The 20,058-nt window shown below is 46.9% G+C and overlaps 1 protein-coding gene across 1 annotated transcript in view; it reads right to left on the bottom strand.

Moving 5' to 3' along the window:
• The window catches only part of LOC132385893 (murinoglobulin-2-like), a 103,993-nt gene that overhangs the window by 57,144 nt on the left and 26,791 nt on the right, over positions 1 to 20,058 (bottom strand). The window contains exons 14-17 of the mRNA XM_059958130.1: positions 14,908 to 15,057; positions 13,736 to 13,885; positions 11,881 to 11,950; positions 2,008 to 2,137 (exon numbers count right to left, since the gene is read on the bottom strand). Coding sequence (XP_059814113.1) covers positions 2,008 to 2,137; positions 11,881 to 11,950; positions 13,736 to 13,885; positions 14,908 to 15,057 — 500 coding nt within the window. The remainder of the gene's footprint in view (positions 1 to 2,007; positions 2,138 to 11,880; positions 11,951 to 13,735; positions 13,886 to 14,907; positions 15,058 to 20,058) is intronic.

Below are 20,058 nucleotides of genomic sequence, written 5' to 3'. Positions count from 1 at the left end.
CGTCCACGTCACTCCCTCTTTCCCCGACACCCTTCCCCATCCCATCCCTCCCCTACACACCTTCCCAACTCTACGCTCTCTACTCTGCACCATCACCGTCACCCTCTCTTCCTTACACCACTACCCTCCGTCTCCGTCACCCCTCCGTCCCCTCTCTTCTCTGTTGCCCCTCTTCCCGTACACCTGCCATCTCCGTCACACCTCCCACCCTTACACACCTCTCCGTCTCCTTCACCCCTCCCTCTAGTACAGCCCTACCCGTCTCTGTCAACCGCTCTCTCCCCTACATTTCTCCCCGTCTCCGTTATTCCCTCCTTCCACTACACCCCTCCCGTCTCTGTCACCGCTCACTCCCCTACACCCCTCTCCGTCGCTAGTTTTCTCCCATATACTCCTCCCCGTCTCCGTCACCATCTCGCTCCCTGTCTCCGTCAACCTCTCCGTCCACTACACTTGTCCCGTATCTACCACCTCGCCCTCCCCTACACGTCTCTGCATGTCCATCAACCCTCCGAACACTGCACATATCTCCAGCTTCAGCGCCAATCCCTCCGTGGCCACATGGAGTGCGACAGGCTCGCTGTCTTATTTGCTCCAAGAGTTTCTGAATGGGAAGATCTGGGAATGCTCTTCTGAATGGGAAGAACAAACTGGTTGGTGAGGGGTGCCATTTCACACTTCTCTGTCTCTACAAATCGCCTTCGAAACTAACACCTCTCCCTGCCTCCCTGACCCGACATTCCTGCTAGTATCTGTAAGATATCTAGCCGCTATATCCCACCCCACATCAGAAACCTCAAACGGTCCTTATACTCGTCCCCGGAACATCCTGGACCCTGTGGGTGGCAAATTATTTAATATATAGCAGAGATATTTAAAATATCCTTAGCCCCTGGAAATGCACTGGAGTAAGGGAGGATATCTAGTGTTGTTCCGTTGTTTAAGAAAGGCTCCAAGTATAAACTAGGAAACGATAGTACAGCGAGACTGAGATCAGTGGTGGTAAAGTTATTGGAAGCTACTCTAATGCACTGGATATGTAATTATTTGGATGCCAGGGACTGATTAGGAAAAGTCAGCAAGGCTTTGTATATGCTTGATTATGTCTGCCCAAACATGAGTTTTTCGAAGAAGTTAACAAAAAATTGATAGCTCAAGGCAATGGATGTTTTCTATGCGGACATTAGGAATACAATCAACATGGACGTTGGTCAGGAAGGTTTAGTTGCTTGGCATTCAAGATGAGGTAACAAATTGGATTAGATATTGGTTTTGATGTTAACCAACCAACAGATCCTGCAGCCCTCCACGCCTCCGTCAACCCCTCCTTCCCCTACACCCCACCCAGTCTCTGTCACGCCTTCCCTCCAGTACAACCGCCCGTCTCCATCACTCTCTCCCTCCCCTACTCCTCTCCATCTCCGTCACTCCTTCCCTCCTCTATACCCATTATAGCCTCCAACCCATACCTCCCCTAAACCCCCATCTCTGTCACCCCTCCCTCCTCTACACCCGTACCCGTCACCGTCAACACGTCCCTGTCCTCATCACACTGCCTCCATTACACTCTCCCCCATGTCTGTCAGCCCCTCTCTCCCCTTCAACCTCCCCATCTCCGTGACCGTCTCCCTCCTCTACTCACCTCCCTGTTTCCGTCACTCAACCCCTCCCCTACACCTTTCCGTGATGTCCTCCAGTCTCAACACCCCTCACAGTCCCTCTATCTAGTTTCGTGTTTCTGTCACCCCCTCATCTCTCCTCTGATCCACAATACCCGTATGACCCTTAATCTGTCTGTAACTCAGATCTGTCCCCACCCCACCTCTCCGCTACTCGGCTAGATCTCCACAATGATCTCTTTCCGAAACAGGTGTGCCCATGACCTGGATCCCGGTAGGACCTTTGATGACGCGGAGACCCTGTTTCTGTAGGAAAATGTATTCTCCAGGGTCCCAGCGAGCGGGCTCTTGGAACCCGGGCACCATTCCCAGGTAACGGAGGTCCTACCTGACAGGGATCAGGTCCCAGATCCATGTCTCTGGGAAGTATTCCCGGACCTGTTCTCCAGGGAGATTGATTGGAGAATAAGCAAAGAATCTGTCAACCATCAAAGAGAAAACGTCCGGCACTGCAAGCCCTGCAACATGAGATACCCAGTGAAATCCAACTGGCTCTGGAAACGCCCCATGGCAGCATACCTCTGCCGATATCTACAACCTCTTCCTTTCAGTGGAGAATCTAGTCAGGTGGAAGAAGGCATCATACATGAGGTTTAGGAAGCAAGGATCAGATGGGTCTATTGAGGAATATAGGGTAGCAAGAAAGGAGATTAAGAAAGGGTTGAGAAGAGCAAGAAGGGGGCATGAGAAGGCCTTGGCGAGTAGGGTAAAGGAAAACCCCAAGGCATACGTCAAATATGTGAAGAACAAAAGGATGATAGGAGTGAAGGTTGGAACGATTAGAGATAAAAGTGGGAAGATATGCCTGGAGGCTGTGGAAGTGAGTGAGGTCCTCAATGAATACTTCTCTTCTGTATTCACCACTGAGAGGGAACTTGTTGACGCTGAGGACAATATGAGTGAGGTTGATTTTCTGGAGCATGTTGATATTAAGGGAGAAGATGTGTTGGAGTTGTTAAAATTCATTATGCCCGATAAGTCCCCGGAGCCTGATGGAATATTCCCTAGGCTGCTCCAAGAGGCGAGGGAAGAGATTGCTGAGCCTCTGGCTAGGATCTTTATGTCCTCGTTGTCGACGGAAATGTTACCCGAGAATTCGAGGGAGGCGGATGTTGTCCCCTTGTTCAGAAAAGTTAGTAGGGATAGTCCGGGTAATTATAGACCAGTGAGCATTACGTCTGTGGTGAGAAAGCTGTTGGAAAAGATTCTTAGAGGTAGGATCTATGGGCATTTAGAGAATCATGGTCTGATCAGGGACAGTCAGCATTGCTTCATGAAGTGCAGATCGTGTCTAACAAGCCTGATAGAGTTATTTGAGGAGTTGACCAGGCATATAGATGAGGGTAGTGCAGTGGATGTGATCTAGATGGATTTTAGTAAGGTTCCACACAGTCGGCTTATTCAGAAAGTCAGAAGGCATAGGATCCAGGAAAGTTTGGGCAGGTGGATTCAGAATTGGTTTGCCTGCAGAAGACAGAGGGTCGTGGTGGAGAGGGAGTACATTCGGATTGGAGGGTTGTGACAAGTGGTGTCCCACAAGGATCTGTTCTAGGACCTCTAGTTTTAGTGATTTTTATTAACGACCTGGATGTGGGGATAGAGGGGTGAGTTGGCAAGTTTGCAGACGAAACAACGGTTGCCGGTGCTGAAGATAGTGTAGAGGATTGTCGAAAATTGCAGAGAGACATTGATAGGATGCAGAAGTGGGCTGAGAAGTGGCAGTTAGAGTTCAACCCGGAGAAGTGTGAGGTGGTACACTTTGGAAGGACAAACTCCAAGGCAGAGTACAAAGTAAATGGCAGGATACTTGGGAGTGTGGAGGAGCAGAGGGATCTGGGGGTCCATGTCCGCAGATCCCTGAAAGTTGCCTCACAGGTAGATAGGGTAGTTAAGAAAGCTTATGGGGTGTTAGCTTCCATAAGTCGATGGTTAGAGTTTAAGAGACGCGATGTAATGATGCCGCTCTATAAATCTCTGGTTAGGCCAACCTTGGAGTACTGTGTCCAGTTCTGGTCACCTCACTATAGGAAGGATGTGGAAGCATTGGGACAGGTACAGAGGAGATTTACCAGGATGCTACCTGGTTTAGAGAGTATGGATTACGATCAGAGATTAAGGGAACTAGGGCTTTACTCTTTGGAGAGGAGGATGAGAGGAGACATGATAGAGGTGTACATGATATTAAAAATAGATAGAGTGGACAGCCAGAGCCTCTTCCCCAGGGCACCACTGCTCAGTGCAAGATGACATGGCTTTAAGCTAAGGGGAGGGAATTTCAAGGGGGATATTAGAAGAAGGTTTTTCAGAGAGAGTTTGGTGCGTGGAATGCTCTGCCTCAGTCAGTGGTGGAGGCAGATACACTAGTGAAGTTTAAGAGACGACTGGACAGGTATATGGAGGATTTTAATGTGGGGTTTATATGGGAGGCAGGGTTTAAGTGTCAGCACAACATTGTGGGCCGAAGGGCCTGTAATGTGCTGTACTATTCTATGTTATATGTTCTATGCTTCGATGTGCAAGGGGAATGGGAAAATCAAGTTCGTGTCAAATTGCAAGAGAGGGAATTTGTTGAATGCCTGCGAGATGGTTCTTTAGAGCAAAGTATGCTTGAGCCAACTCAGGGAAAGACAATCTTTGATTGGGTGTTGTGTAATTACCCAGATTTTAGGGAGGTTAACGGAGGCACTAATCATAATATGATTGAATTTATGTGGAAAATTGAGAAAGAGAAAAGCAACTCCCGTGCATCAGTATCACAATGGAATAAAGAGAATTACAGAGGCATGAGAGAGGAGCTTGCCCAGGTGTATTAGAGTGCGATACTGGCGGGCATGACCGTAGAACAGAAGTGGCTGTAGTTTCTAGGAATAGTTCACAGGGCATAGGTCAGATATGCCCACAGAAAAGACGAAGTTCTCAAATGACATCGGTAGGCAACCGTGGCTGGCAAAGGAAGTTAAGGCCTGCATAAAAGCCAGGGACAGCGCATATAAAGCAGCAAAATTGATTTGAAATTTGGATATTTAGGAAGTTTTTAATGTTAAACAAAAGACAATTTTGAAAGAAACTATGAGAAGGGAAATGTTGAAATATGAGGGCAGCCAAGCCAGCAATAGGAAACAGAACAGTAAATTTGTTTTCAATTATATCAGGAATAAAAAATAGATCAGAGTTGATATTGGACCGCTGGGGACTGATGCTGGTGAAGTTAATGGAGGACAAAGAAATTGCCGATAAACTTAGTAAGAACTTTGCTTCAGTCTTTAATTTGGAAGATACTAGTTGTTTGCCATCAGACAGACAGAAAGACATACTTTATTGATTCCGAGGGAAATTGGGTTTCGTTAGAGTCGCACCAACCAAGAATAGTGTAGAAATATAGCAATATAAAAACCATCCATCAGTCCGTCAGTGTTAGTACACACGGGGGAGTGCCTTTGTTCTTACAAAGGGAAATGGACGAGGGAAAATGAAAGGTCTTTGGATAAGCACCTGGACCAGATAGACTACATCTCAGAGTCCAGAGACAGGTTGATGAATAGATAACGGATGCATTGGTCTTTCAAGAATTACTTGATTCTGGCATGGACCTGGACCACTGGAAAATTGTAAATCTCTTTGAGAGTGGAGGAAAGCAAAGAAAATAAATTGTAGCCGATTTAGCGTAACCTCAGTGGTTGGGAAATTGTTGGGACTAACATTAAGGATGAGGTTTTGAGATACGTGGAGACTAATGACAAAATAAGTTAACGTGGCTTCGTGGTTTCTGTGAAGGGAAATCTTGCCTGACAAATCTGTTTGAGTTCTTTGAGGAATTAATAAGCAAGGTGGACAATGGAGAGGGTTGGATAATTGGATTTACTTGGATTTTCAGAAGGCGTTACATGAACAATTACACATGATCCTGCTAAGCAAGATCAAATCCTATTACATTACAAGAAAGATACTGGCATGGATTGCGGAAGGACTGACAGGCTGGAGGCAGAGAGTGAGAATAAAAGAGCTTTTATTTCTGGTTGGCTGCCGGTGACGAATGGTGTTCGTCAAGGACCAGTATGGGATCACTTCATTTCACTTTGTTTGCCAGTGATTAAAATGATGGAACTGATAGCTTTGTGGTAAGGTTTGAGGATGAAATCTTCAACGGTTTTTAATTCAGACCAAAAAGGCTGCGAGTGAACTGCAGATTTTTCGGAGTTTTTTTTCTCCTCGGGGTAAAGAGAGGCGAGACAGCGCGGGCGCGCGACGTCAGCAAGTAGAGCGCGAAAGGTTTAAAAAGAAGGCAGCCATATACAGCGAGCAGCGGGGTGAGAGGCAGCAGAATGGTAGGGCATTGGCTCAACGTGCTTAGGCAGTAACGGGACGAGGAGAGGAAGGAGGTATGAGTGTAATTCCAGTTTTCTGTGCTCGGTGTCCGATGTGGGGTGTCCTGGGGTATTCCAGCCTCCCGGACGGCCATATCTGCGCCAGGTGTATCGAGCTGCAGCCCCTGAGAGACCCTGTTATGGAACTGGAGAAGCAGCTCGACGACCTTCGCCTAGTCAGGGAGAGCGCGGAAGCGATGGAGAGGTTATAACAAATGCTCACACCGGGGCCACGGGAGACGGACAAATGGGTCACAGACAGAAGGGGGAGAGGGAAGAGTCAGGTACTAGAGAGTACCCCTGTGGCTGTACCCCTTGACAATAAGTACTCCCGTTTGAGTACTGTTGGTGGGGGCAGACTACCTGGGGAAGCGGCAGTGGCCGTGCCTCAGAAGGGTAGGGAAGGGAAGAGGAAGGAAGTAGTGATAGGGGACTCTATAGTTAGGGGGTCAGACAGGCGATTCTGTGGACGCAGGAAAAAAACTCGGATGGTAGTTTGCCTCCCAGGTGCCAGGGCCAGGAATGTTTCAGATCGCATCCAAGATATCGTGCGGTGGGAGGGAGAACCGCCAGAGGTTGACGTACATACTGGTACCGATGACATAGATAAAAAAAAGGGAAGAGGTCCTGAAAAAAGACTACAGAGAGATAGGAAGGAAGTTGACAAGCAGGACAGCAAAGGTAGTAATCTCACAATTGCTGTCTGTGCCACGCGACAGTGAGAACAGGAATACGATGAGGAGAAGGATAAACGCGTGGCTGAAGGATTGGAACACGGGGCAGGGATTCAGATTTCTGGATCATTGGGACCTCTTTTGCGGCAGGTGTGACCTGTACGGACAGGTGGTTGCACTTGAATCCCTGAGAGACCAATATCCTGGCGGGGAGGTTTGCTAAGGCGACTGGGGAGAGTTTAAACTGGAATTGTTGGGGGGTGGAAACCGAACTGAAGAGACTGGAGAAGAGCCGGTTAGCTCATAAATGGACAAAGTCTGTAGGCAGTGCGAGAGGGAGGATAGACAAGTGATAGAGAAGGAATGCGCTCAGACCGAAGGCTTGTGATGTGTCTATTTTAGTGGAAGGAGTGTCGTGAACAAAGTGGATGAGCTTTGAGTGTGGATCAGTACTGGGACATATGTTGCGGTGGCCATTACAGAGACTTGAATGGCTCAGGGACAGGATTGGTTACCTCATGCGCTGGGTTTTAGATGTTTCAGAAAGGACAGGGAGAGAAGCAAAAGAGGAGAGGGTGGAACTGTTGATCAGAGAAGGTGTCACAGTTGCAGAAAAGTTGGACGCTATGTCTAAGGAGTCTCTGTGGGTGGAGGTTAGGAACAGGAAGGGGTCAATAACTTTACCGGGGTTTTTTTTATAGGCCGCCTCATAGTAACAGGGATATCGAGCAGCTGATAGGTAAACAGATACTGGAAACCTGTAATATCAATAGAGTTGTCGTGATGGTAGATTTTAATTTCCCTATTATCGATTGACGTCTCCCTAGCGTTTAGATGGGGCGTTTGTTAGGTGCGTTCAGGAAGGTTTCTTGAAACCGTATGTAGATAAGCCTACAAGAGGAAAGGCTGTACTTGATTTGGTATGGGGAAATGAAGCTGGCCAGGTGTCAGATGTCTCAGTGGAGAGCATTTTGGAGATAGTGATCATAATTCTGTATCCTTCACAATAGCATTAGAGAGAGATAGGAACAGACAAGTTAGAAAAGCGTTTAATTGGAGTCAATGGAATTATGAAGCTATCAGGCAGGAAACTGCAGCCTTAAATTGGAAACAGATTTTCTCTGGGAAAAGTACAGAAGAAATGTGGCAAATATGCAGGGGATATTTGTGTAGAGTTGTAATAAATCTAGTCAAGAAGAACAGCAACGTTTACAAAAGATTCAGAGAGATAGGTAATGTTGGAGAACTAGATGATTATAAGGCTACTAGGAAGGAGGTTAAGAAGGAAATTAGGAGAGGCGGAAGGAGCCATGAGAAGGCTTTGACGGGCATGATTTAGGAAACCCCCCCCCCCCAAGGCATTCTAAAAGTATATGAAGAGCAAGAGGATCAGACGTGAAAGAATATGACCTATCAAATGTGACAGCGGGGAAGTGTGTATCGAACCGGCAGAAATAGCAGAGGTATTTACTATGGAAAAGGATCTTAGTGATTGTAATGATGACTTGCAGCAGACTGAAAAGCTTGAGCATGTAGATATTAAGAAAGAAGATGTGCGGCAGCTTTTGTTGGATAAGTCTGTTGAGTAAGTCGCCGGGACCGGACGAAATGTACCCCAGGATACTGTGGGAGACGAGGGAGGAGATTGCTGAGCCTCTGGCGATGATCTTTGCATTATCAAAGGGGTCGGGAGAAGTTCCCGAGGATTGGAGGGTTGCTGATGTTCCTTTATTCAAGACAGGGTGTAGCGATAGCCCAAGAAATTATAGACCAGTGAATCTTACCTCAGTGGTTGGTAAGTTGAGTGCGAAGATCCTGAGAGGCTGGAATTATGAGCATTTGGAGAGGTATAATATGATTAGGAGCAGTCAGCTTGGCTTTACGAGCCGAACTGCATTTTTGGAGGATGTGACTAAAGACGCTGATGAAGGAAGAGCAGTAGATGTAGTATGTATGGATTTCAGCAAGGCATTTGATAAGGTACCCCATGCAAGGCTTATTGAGAAAGTAAGGAGGCAATGGATACAAGGGGACATTGTTTTGTGGATCCAGAACTGGTTTGCCCATAGCAGGCAAAGAGTGGTTGTAGACGGGTCATATTCTGCATGGAGGTCGGTCACCAGTGGAGCGCCTCAGGGATTGTTTGGGGATCTTCCTCTTCGTGATTTTTTATATATGTCCTGGATGAGGAAGTGGAGGGATAGTTTAGTAAGTTTGCTGATGACACAAGGGTTGGAGGTGTGGGGTGTCAGAGGTTACAACGGAACATTGATAGGATGCAAAACTGGGCTGAGAAGTGGCATATGGAGTTCAACCCAGATGAGTGTGAAGTGGTTCATTTTGATAGGTCAATATGTTGGCAGAATATAGTATTATAGAATATAGCAGAATATAGTACTATATAATATAGAATATAGTATAGAATATAAGACTTAACATTGTAGTCTTACTGACAACGGTAAGACTCTTGGCAGTGTGGAGGATCAGAGGGATCTGGAGGTCAGAGTCCATAGGACGTTCGAAGCAGCTGCGCAGGTTGACTCTGTGGTTAAGAAGGCGTATGGTGTATTGGCCTTCATCAATCGTGGAATTGAATTTAGGAGTCGAGAGGTAATGCTGGAGCTATATAGAACCCTGGTCAGACTGCACCTGGAGTACTCTGCTCAGTTCTGGTCGTCTCACTATAAGAAGGATGTGGAAGCCATAGAAAGCGTGCAGAGGAGATTTACAGGGATGTTGCCTGGATTGAGGAGTGTGCCTTATGAGAATAGTTTGAGTGACCTCGGCCTTTTCTCCTTGGAGCGAAGGAAGATGAGAGGTGACCTGATAAAGGTGTACAAGATGATGAGATGCATTGATCGTGTGAATAGCTCAGAGGCTTTTTCCCAGCGCTGAAATAGCTGTCACAAGAACACACAGGTTTATGTTGCTGAGAAGTTGGTATAGAGGAGATGTTAGGGGTATTTTTTTTTACCCAGAGAGTGGTGAGTGCGTGGAATGGGCTGCAGGGACGGTGGTGGATGCGGATACGTTAGGGTCTTTTAAGAAGCTTTTAGTTAGGTAGATGGGGCATAGTAAAATAGAGGGCTATAGGTCAGGCTATTAAATCCTAAGGTAGTGATGGGTTCGGCAAAACTTCGTGGGCCGAAGGGCCTGTATTGTGCTGTAGGTTTTCTATGTTTCTATGATACGAAGATAGGGAGATGATTAGTGCTGATGCAGCAGGACTTAGACAAACCGAAGCAATAGTTAAAAAAAAAATTAGCAGGTGGTATAGAGTGCTGGGAAATGTACGATAAATCATTCCGGTAAAAGGAAGAACAGTGTGGAATATTATTGAAGTGGGGAGAATGTCCAAATATCAAAGCTGCAGAGGGGCTGAGAAAAAAGACTCCAGAAGGTCAATGTACAGCTGAAGAGGGTGAAGAAGGCAAATGCAGTGTTGTCATTCCTTTCAAGTGGAATATAAACAAAAATCATAGAGATAACGGTGTGCCTTTATAAGACACCGGTTAGGCCACACCTGGACTATTGCCAACAGTTTTGCGTCCGATATCACTGAAAAGATGTGTTGTCATTGGAGAGAGTCCAGAGAAGTTTCACGGTGATGATTCCGGGAATGAAGAGGTTAAGATATGAGTATCGTTTGGCAACTCTCTGGAATTTCCCAGAATGCGGAGGTATCTCATTGAAGCCCACCGAATGTTGAAAGGACTAGCAAGGTGGAAGTGGAGAGGATATCCGCAACTGCGGGGGGTGGGGGGTGTGCAGAGCCTCAAAATTGTGGGGCGACCCTTTAGAGCAGAGTTAAGGAGCAATTTATTTTAACCCGACAGTAGCAAATCTGTGGAAGCCTCTGCGGCAGACTGCAGCAGAGGACAGGTCCGTGAGTATATTTAACGCTGAAGTTAATCGTTTTCTGATGTCTGGTGTATGGACCTGAGTGGGATCCTGGATCAGCAATGATGGAATGATGCAGCAGACAATTCTGTTCCTAGGGGATTCCCTGAAACTTCAACCACTCTCACTCTTTCTGTAAATTAGCGCCCCTTCAATACAACCCCCCCCCCCCCCACCAACTGGGGTCTACTCTACTCCGTTTTACCGTCGGATCTCCGCAAGGATAAGACAAGCGAATGAGACGTTAGCCGCGGTGGGTCATTCGGTGGTGCTGAGACCCCCGTCCCTGTTGAGAGTGGGGATCCCAGTGAATTGGAGTGACTTGGTGAGTCCCATGGATTAGGTAGTGGTGAGGGTGGGTGTCCAACGTATTGTCAGGTGCAGCCACTAGACAATTCCCCATTTCTGTGACACACGCCCTCCCCAACAATGTTCTCCATCTCTATAATTCCCTCAGTCCCTACAGACCTCTGCAAGTGTGTCCTTCTATCCCTCTCTTTGCGATCCCGAATGCTTCGATAAACTTTGTCTTCTTCTGAACTTCACTTCCCCCTCTGTTACACCGTTGCTACTCCCCAGGGATGACTCGCGATCCTGAAGCAACACCCGCTGACCCTTCCCTGGCCAATGTCAGGTGGGACCTTTGACCATCTGAAGAACGTGCCCCGTAGGGAGATGTTTCTTTGGAATTCCGGCCAGGGGGCTCTCCGATCCTTGGCACGATCCCTAAACTTAGAGTTCGTTCCTGATAGGAACAACGTCCTAGGTGCAGGTCTCAGGGAAGTATTCCCGGACGCATCAGGAAGGTCACCGGGCGATCTGAGTAACGCTACCTCCAAATCCTCGGAGTAGCATTCCGGGTCCGAGTTGCTTGTTTAGAATATGAGATACACACCCGACTAATCCCACACTCTAAAGTATATCTTCAAAGGGGCTGTTGACTTGCACCTCACGATCGCCCTACACGTCAGCACTGTCGTCCTTTTCCGCCTGACCGCCCATCAACCCATACTTGACCGGGGTGAACTGAATCGGCCGCTTCTCTGCCCGTTTCTGCATCAGGATCCCTGTCTGCTGTTGGGGCTGAGGGATACAAAATGGTTGGGAAGAAACAGAGAATTCACAGTTTTGGAGGGGTGAGGGTCTGTGACACCACGAAGTGAGGTAATGCCTCTCAGGTGGTGGGGGCTGTGGCTCCATCCAACCGCCATTCCACCCCGTACTTACGCATGACAGCCGGTCGATCCCCGTCGAAGTACTTACATCGGTCGTAGTGGTCGCAGTTCACTGGGACATAATAATCAAGGTCAGTGAAGATCTTCAGCCCCATGCCCTATGGAGGAGGTCGGTAGAGTCAATGGGAGGCCACAGGTCTCACCTCTTCCACGCCTCGCATGTCTCTCTCCCTCTCTCTCCCTCCTCCTCCTCTATCTTAATTTGGTGACCAGAACTGTACACAATATTCCAAATTTGGCCTTACCAATGCCTTGTACAATTTTAACATTACATCCCAACTTCTGTACTCAATGCTCTGATTTATAAAGGCCAGCGTTCCAAAAGGCTTCTTCACCACCCTCAGGGAACTATGCACCGTTATTCCTAGATCTCTCTGTTCCACTGCATTCTTCAATGCCCTACCATTTATCCTGTATGTTTCATTTGGATTATTCCTGCCAAAATGTAGAACCTCACACTTCTCAGCATTAAACTCCATCTGCCAACGTTCAGTCCATTCTTCTAACCGGCATAACTCTCCCTGCAAGCTTTGAAAACCCACCTGATTATCCACAACGCCTCCGACCTTAGTATCATCGGCATACTTACTAATCCAATTTACCACCCCATCATCCAGATCATTTATGTATATTACAAACAACATTGGGCCCAAAACAGATCCCCGAGGCACCCCGCTAGTCACCGGCCTCCATCCCGATAAACAATTATCTACCACTACTCTCTGGCACCTCCCATCTAGCCACTGTTGAATCCATTTTATTACTCCAGCATTCATACCTAACGACTGAACCTTCTTAACGAAGCTTCCATGCGGAACTTTGTCAAAGGCCTTGCTGAAGTCCATATAGACTACATCCACTGCCTTACCCTCATCAATAAGGTTTCAATAAGGTTTGTCAAACATGACCGTCCAGTCACAAATCCATGCTGGCTACTCCTAATGAGATCCTGTCTAGCCAGATAATTATAAATACGATCTCTCAGAATACTTTCCCCACTTTCCTAAGAATTTACCCACCACTGATGTCAAAACACCACTAATTATTCCCTGCCAGTCTAACTCCTATTCTGCCTTTCTCTCACCCCTCACCCCCTCTGTCCCACTCAAGTCACTCACCATTCCAAGGATCCACGGCTCTTTCGGTGCTACCACTCCCTTCCTCACTTCCGTTTTGTTGATCTTCATTTTCTTTCTCTCCTGAAGATCTCTACTTCCTTTCTCCTTCTCTATCACTCTACCTCCCCTTCCCTCTCTCACACACACCTTTGCACAGACTTTCACACTCCCAAATATACCCCCATCTTTCCTTCCCTTCCGCCCATCCCACTCTTGGCTCTACATATAACCATATAACAATTACAGCACGGAAACAGGCCATCTTGTTCCTTCTAGTCCGTGCTGAACGCTTGCTCTCACCTAGTTCCACCGACCTGCACTCAGCCCACAACCCTCTATTCCTTTCCTGTCCATATACCTATCCAATTTTACTTTAAATGACAATATCGAACCTGCCTCTACCACTTCTACCAGAAGCTCGTTGCACACAGCTACCACTCTCTGAGAAAAGAAGTTCCCCTTCGTGTTACCCCTAAACTTTTGCCCCTTAGCTCTCAGCTCATATCCTCTTGTTTGAATCTCCCCTACTCTCAATGTAAAAAGCCAATTCACTTCAACTCTATCTATCCCGCTCATAATTTGAAATACCTCTATCAAGCCCCCCCTCAACTTCCTACGCTCCAAAGAATAAAGACTTAACTTGTTCGACCTTAATTCCTGCCGCTTTCTTCCTGTGCTTATGTCTCTTATGGCAGGAAACCTTAATTGTTTAACCTGTCATTCTACTGTTCCCTCCTAATTCATTATTTTTCAAATAGGAGATACCTCGAGAAGTCGGCTGACGTCAAAGACCGACTGCCGATCGTACCGATCAACCCTGTAGCCCCCGTCGTCCGGTTTACAAAACTCGTCATCGTTGTCCAGAATCCGATAATGGTAATCATTGAGATCAGACATTGGCAGGCTGGAGTAGATCTGCAGAGAGAGAGAGAGAAAGGAGGGAGAAGGGGGAGAGAGAGAGAGAGAGAGGGGGGCAGAGAATAGGGGAGGAGAGGAAGAGAGAGGGGGTGAAAGGGGAAGGGGGGATGACAGTGGGAGAGATAGGGGAGAGAGCATGATAGAAATTGATAGATATAAACATAGAGAGACATAAGCACGGGAAGAAAGCGGCAAGAAGTCGCAAATGGAATACACGGAGAGAGTGCAAGTAGAGAGAGAGGGGAGCGCGAGAGAAGAGAAGGGGTAGAGAGGGTGCGGAGTGGGAAGAGAGCGAGGAGAAGGAGGGGAGGGAGAGGGGAGAAGGAAGGGAGGGAAAGGGGAGAAGGAAAGGAAAGACGTAGCGAGTGCGGTACAAGAGAGGGAACAAGAGGGAAGGGAGGGAAGAGAGGGGTAGAGAGAATGGAAGAGAGGGAAGAAAGGTGAGGGGTGACAGGGGAGCGGTGAAAGTGGAGGTTGTGAAACGTGTGGGGTCAGGTGGAGAGTGAGTTGGTGAGCGAGGAAGGAGAGATGACGTGGGGTGAGTGTGGAGAGAGGGAGGATAGAGTGACAACGGATCGAAAGGGATGGAGATTGGGAGGAAATGGGAGAAAGGCGAGAGAGAAAGAAATGGATGGAAAGGAGACAGAGGGGTATTAAGTAAGATAACAAGGGTTAGAAAACAGGAGTGGAAGAGAGGGAGGGTGTACATTAGATTGAGAGAGCAACAAATTTGAACTCAGCCACGCACTAAGAGAGAAGATCAGTAGGACAAGGTTAGCGGGCGGGGGGGGGGGGAGTCGCTGGGCTGATTCACCAGCTACCTCCCTCTCTAATCTAGGCTTCAGATAACCAGGGGTGGGGGAGGGGACCTAGGGGTAATTCACCACCTCTCCACTCCTTCCGTAACCCACGGGTCAGCTTTACAGGGGTGGGAAGCGGGAACCCGGGGCTGATTCGGAACATTTCCTCCCTCCACAATCCAGTGGTCGGAGGGTTAGGGACGGCGAGCGGGTACTCACGCTGTTAACTGTTAGCTCCTGTTCCGGTTTCAGGAGCAGAACACTCTGATCCACAACTCGAAGTCCGCACAGGGAGCCTGGCTGTGCCCGAAGGTCGACACTGATCGGGGTGCCCGGGAGCTCCTCGGAGCCGGGGAATTTGAGCTGCACCTGAGAGAGATACAAAGGGTTTGAGAAAGGGAAGGATCGATCGCCGTCTGGGATGGAAACTCCAACGCAGAGGATCACAAGAGGCTGCAGGAGATCCGAGAGTCAGCCTGCTCCATTTTGGTACCATCCATCCATTGGAGGACGTCTTCAAGAAGTGGTGCCTCGAAAAGGGGCATCCATCTCTGAGTGACCCCTCCACATACCCTCTTCTCGATACTACCATCAGAGAGTATATAACCATATAACAATCACAGCACGGAAACAGGTCATCTCGGCCCTCCTAGTCCGTGCCAAACACATAATCTCACCTAGTCCCACCTACCCGCACTCAGCCCATAACCCTCCACTCCTTTCCTGTCCATATACCTATCCAATTTTACCTTAAATAACACAACTGAACTGGCCTCTACTACTTCTACAGGAAGCTCATTCCACACAGCAATCACTCTCTGAGTAAAGAAATACCCCCTCGTGTTTCCCTTAAACTTCTGCCCCCTAACTCTCAAATCATGTCCTCTCTTTTGAATCTCCCCTACTCTCAATGGAAACAGCCTATTCACGTCAACTCTATTTATCCCTCTCAAAATTTTAAATACCTCGATCAAATCCCCCCTCAGCCTTCTGCGCTCCAAATAATAAAGACCTAACTTGTTCAACCTTTCTCTGTAACAAGTGCTGAAACCCAAGTAACATCCTAGTAAATCGTCTCTGCAGTCTCTCTAATTTATTGATATCTTTCCTATAATTCGGTGACAAGGACTGTGCACAATATTCCAAATTTGGCCTTACCAATGCCTTGTACAATTTTAACATTACATCCCAACTTCTGTACTCAATGCTCTGATTTACAAAGGCCAGCGTTCCAAAAGCCTTCTTCGCCACCCTATCTAAATGAGACTCCACCTTCAGGGAACTATGCACCGTTATTCCTAGATCTCCCTGTTCCACTGCATTCCTCAATGCCTTACCATTTATCCTGTATGTTCTATTTGGATTATTCCTGCCAAAATGTAGAACCTCACACTTCTCAGCATTAAACTCCATCTGCCAACGTTCAGCCCATTCTTCTAACCGGCATAAATCTCCCTGCGAGCTTTGAAAACCCACTTCATTATCCACAACACCTCCTACCTTAGTATCATCGGCATACTTACTAATCCAATTTACCACCCCATCATCCAGATCATTTATGTATATTACAAACAACATTGGGCCCAAATCAGATCCCTGAGGCACCCCGCTAGTCACCGGCCTCCATCCCGATAAAGAATTATCCACCACTACTCTCTGGCACCTCCCATCTAGCCACTGTTGAATCCATTTTATTACTCCAGCATTAATACCTAACGACTGAACCTTCTTAACTAACCTTCCATGTGGAACTTTGTCAATGGCCTTGCTGAAGTCCATATAGACTACATCCACTGCCTTACCCTCATCCACATTCATCGTAACATCTTCAAAAAATTCAATAAGGTTTGTCAAACATGACCGTCCACGCACAAATCCATGCTGGCTACTCCTAATGAGATCCTGTCTATCCAGATAATTATAAATACTATATCTAAGAATACTTTCCATTAATTTACCCACCACTGATGTTAAACTGACAGGTCTATAATTGCTAGGCTTACTTCTAGAACCCTTTTTAAACAATGGAACCACATGAGCAATACGCCAATCCTCGGGCACAATCCCCGTTTCTAATGACATCTGAAAGATCTCCGTCAGAGCTCCTGCTATCTCTACGCAAACTTCCCTCAAGGTCCTAGGGAATATCCTGTCAGGACCTGGAGATTTATCCACTTTTAAATTTCTTAAAAGCGCCAGTACTTCCACCTCTTTAATTGTCATAGGTTCCATAACTTCCTTACTTGTTTCCCACACCTTACACAATTCAATATCCTTCTCCTTAGTGAACACTGAAGAGAGGAAATCGTTCAAAATCTCTCCCATCTCCCTCGGCTCCACACATAGCTGACCACCCTGATTCTCTAAGGGGCCAATTTTATCCCTCACTATCCTCTTGCTTTTAATATAACTGTAGAAACCTTTCGGATTTACTTTCACCTTATTTGCCAAACCAACCTTGTATCTTCTTTTAGCTTTTCTAATCTCTTTCTTAAGATTCATTTTACATTCTTTATATTCCTCAAGCAATTCCTTTACTCCATGCTGCCTATATCTATTGTAGACATCCCTCTTTTTCCCAACCAATTTTCTAATATTCCTTGAAAACCATGGTGCTTTCAAACCTTTAACCTTTCCTTTCAACCTAACAGGAACATAAAGATTCTGTAACCTCATTATCTCACCCTTAAATGACCGCCATTTCTCTATTACATCCTTCCCATAAAACAACTTGATCCAATCCACTTTCACTAAATCCCTTCGCATCTCCTCAAAGTTAGCCTTTCTCCAATCAAAAATCTCAACTCTAGGTCCAGCCCTGTCCTTCTCCATAATTATTTTGAAGCTAATGCTATTGTGATCACTGGACCCGAAGTGCTCCACAACACATACATCTGTCAGCTGACCTATCGCATTCCCTAACAGGAGATCCAACACTGCCCCATCTCTAGTCGGTACTTCTATGTATTGTTACAAAAAATTATCCTGCACACATTTCACAAATCTCCCACAATCACCACCTTGTGTTTACTACAAATATCTGTTATCCCCTTACACATATACTCTTCCAACTCACGCACCCCATTAGGTGGCCTATAATACATTCCCTTCAGTGTTACTACACCTTTCCCATTCCTCAATTCCACCCAAATATCCTCCCTAGAGGAGCTCTCTAATCTATCCTTCCAAAGCACCGCCATAAGATTTTCTCGGACAAGCAATGCAACACCTCCTCCTCTGGCCCCTCCTACTCTATCACACCTGAAGCAACTAAATCCAGGAATATTTAGTTGCCACTCACACCCTTCCTGCAACCATGTTTCACTAATAGCTACAACATCATAATTCCAGGTATCAATCCACGCTTTAAGCTCATCCACCTTTCTTACAATGCTCCTAGCATTAAAATAGATACATTTAAGATACTCTCCACCTCCTCCTCTCTTTTCATCCCTAACAATGCATTCAAATTTATTATCCTTTTCTTTCTTTTCCCCTACCTCTTCGGGCTGAGCGCATCCCTTCATCATCTGCCTTTCTCCCTCAAACACTGTCTACTTACTTGCTCTACTGGCGAACTAACCACCTCTCCCATAGTTTCCTCAAATTGATTTCCGCCCCCCCCCATCTTACTAGTTTAAAGTCTGCCCTGTAGCCCTAGCAAACCTAGGCTTGGTTAGGTAGGAGTAGGAGCAGAAGCTTGAAGAGAAATTCTCATCGTCTCAGGAACAGTTTCTTCCCCACAACCCTCAGATTTCTGAATGGGCATTGAACTCATGAACACCACAACACCACCACATTTTTTCACTAATCAATAATATTTATATCGTGCACATTTATTCACCTGTTCATATATATTAGTAGGTTATGAATTCATTGTCCTGCTGTCTCAAAACAACCGATTGCACCACAGACCTGAATGCCGCTGATATTCAATCTGATTCTCACTGAGACAGGCAGGGAAAGATCAGCTCGGGTAGGTAGAAAGGGAGGGAGCGATCTGGGGCTGACCACCGAAAGAGGGAGCGTGGTTCTGCTTCCTCGGCAAGATCAGGTGATGGAGTACCCGAGACCTCTGCAAATCAAACAGGAAAAACCTAACGAGAACTGGGGCAAACTGTGCAGAAACTTAACGAGCTGAAACCACTGGGGGAGAGGAGAGAGAGGGAGAGAGAGAGAGAGAGAGAGAGATCCTGTCTGAGGCACCGCAAAATTGGGCTTTAATGGACTCCGGATCGGGGTCTCTGGAGGGGGCCTTCTGCTCGGTGTGTGTGTGGGGAGGGTGGATGGGTGTGTGCTAGGGGTGTGGGTTGTCTATGCTTTTGCTACTTCTTGGGCAAAGGGATTGGGGTCAGAAGGCGGCTTTGGGAGCCTCGATGTCTCACGGGGTTTCTTGTTTTGTGGATGTCTCTGGAGTACGAATTTAAAGTTGTATACTGTATACGTTCTCTGTTATTATATGATGCTCAGAAACTCTGAACTCACGATTGGCAGAAGAACTCTGCCTGAGTTTCACCATGTATCCACAACGACCGGGCAAAGAGGGGTTGGCAAGCGTCTCCCCTATCCCCTCCCCTTCCCCCGCACCTCAAAATACACACCGGGGCACTTGGGAATTTAGAACTAGTCCAGACGAAACAATAACCCCGAAATAACTGCAAGACATTCTGTGAATACCATCATTCCCACAATCCTGATTGAGAAGTTGCAGAAACTGGGCCTCTGCAATTGGATCATCGCCTTCCTAACTGTAAGACCACAGTCTGTGCGGATTGCCGACAACATCTGCTCCTCACTGACGATCAACACAGGCGCACCTCAGGAGTGTGCGCTTTTCCCACTGTTCTACTCTCTGTGTACACACGATAGTGTGGCTAGGCATAGCGCAAGTACCATCTACAAATTTACTGACGATACAATCATTGTTTGAAGAATCTCGGGTGGGCGTACAGGAGTGAGGTATGCCAATTACTGGAATGGTGCCGCAGTGACAACCTGGCGCTCAGCGTCAGCAAGACGAAAGAACTGATTGTGGACTTTAGGAAGGACACCACTGAGGGATCAGACGTGGAGAGAGTGAGCAGTTTCAAGTTCCTGGGTGTCAAGATCTTTGAGGATCTAACCTGGTCCCAGCATATTGATGCAGTTATAAAGAAAGCAATACAGGGGCTATACTTTACTAGGGGTTTAAAGAGATTTGGCATGTCAACAAATACACTCAAAAACTTCTATAGTTGTACCGTGGAGTGCATTCTGACAGGCTGCATCACTGTCTGGTATGAAGGGGCTACTGCACAGGGTCGAAAGTAGCCGCAGAAGGTTGTAAATCTAGTCAGCTCCCTATTCGGTAACTGCCTACAAAGTACCCAG

Source organism: Hypanus sabinus (genome assembly GCF_030144855.1).
Source record: "Hypanus sabinus isolate sHypSab1 chromosome X2 unlocalized genomic scaffold, sHypSab1.hap1 SUPER_X2_unloc_4, whole genome shotgun sequence".
NCBI classification, from domain to species: Eukaryota; Metazoa; Chordata; class Chondrichthyes; order Myliobatiformes; family Dasyatidae; genus Hypanus; species Hypanus sabinus.
The sequence above is the reverse complement of the archived record's forward strand: the minus strand, read 5'-3'. Positions and strand labels throughout refer to the sequence as shown.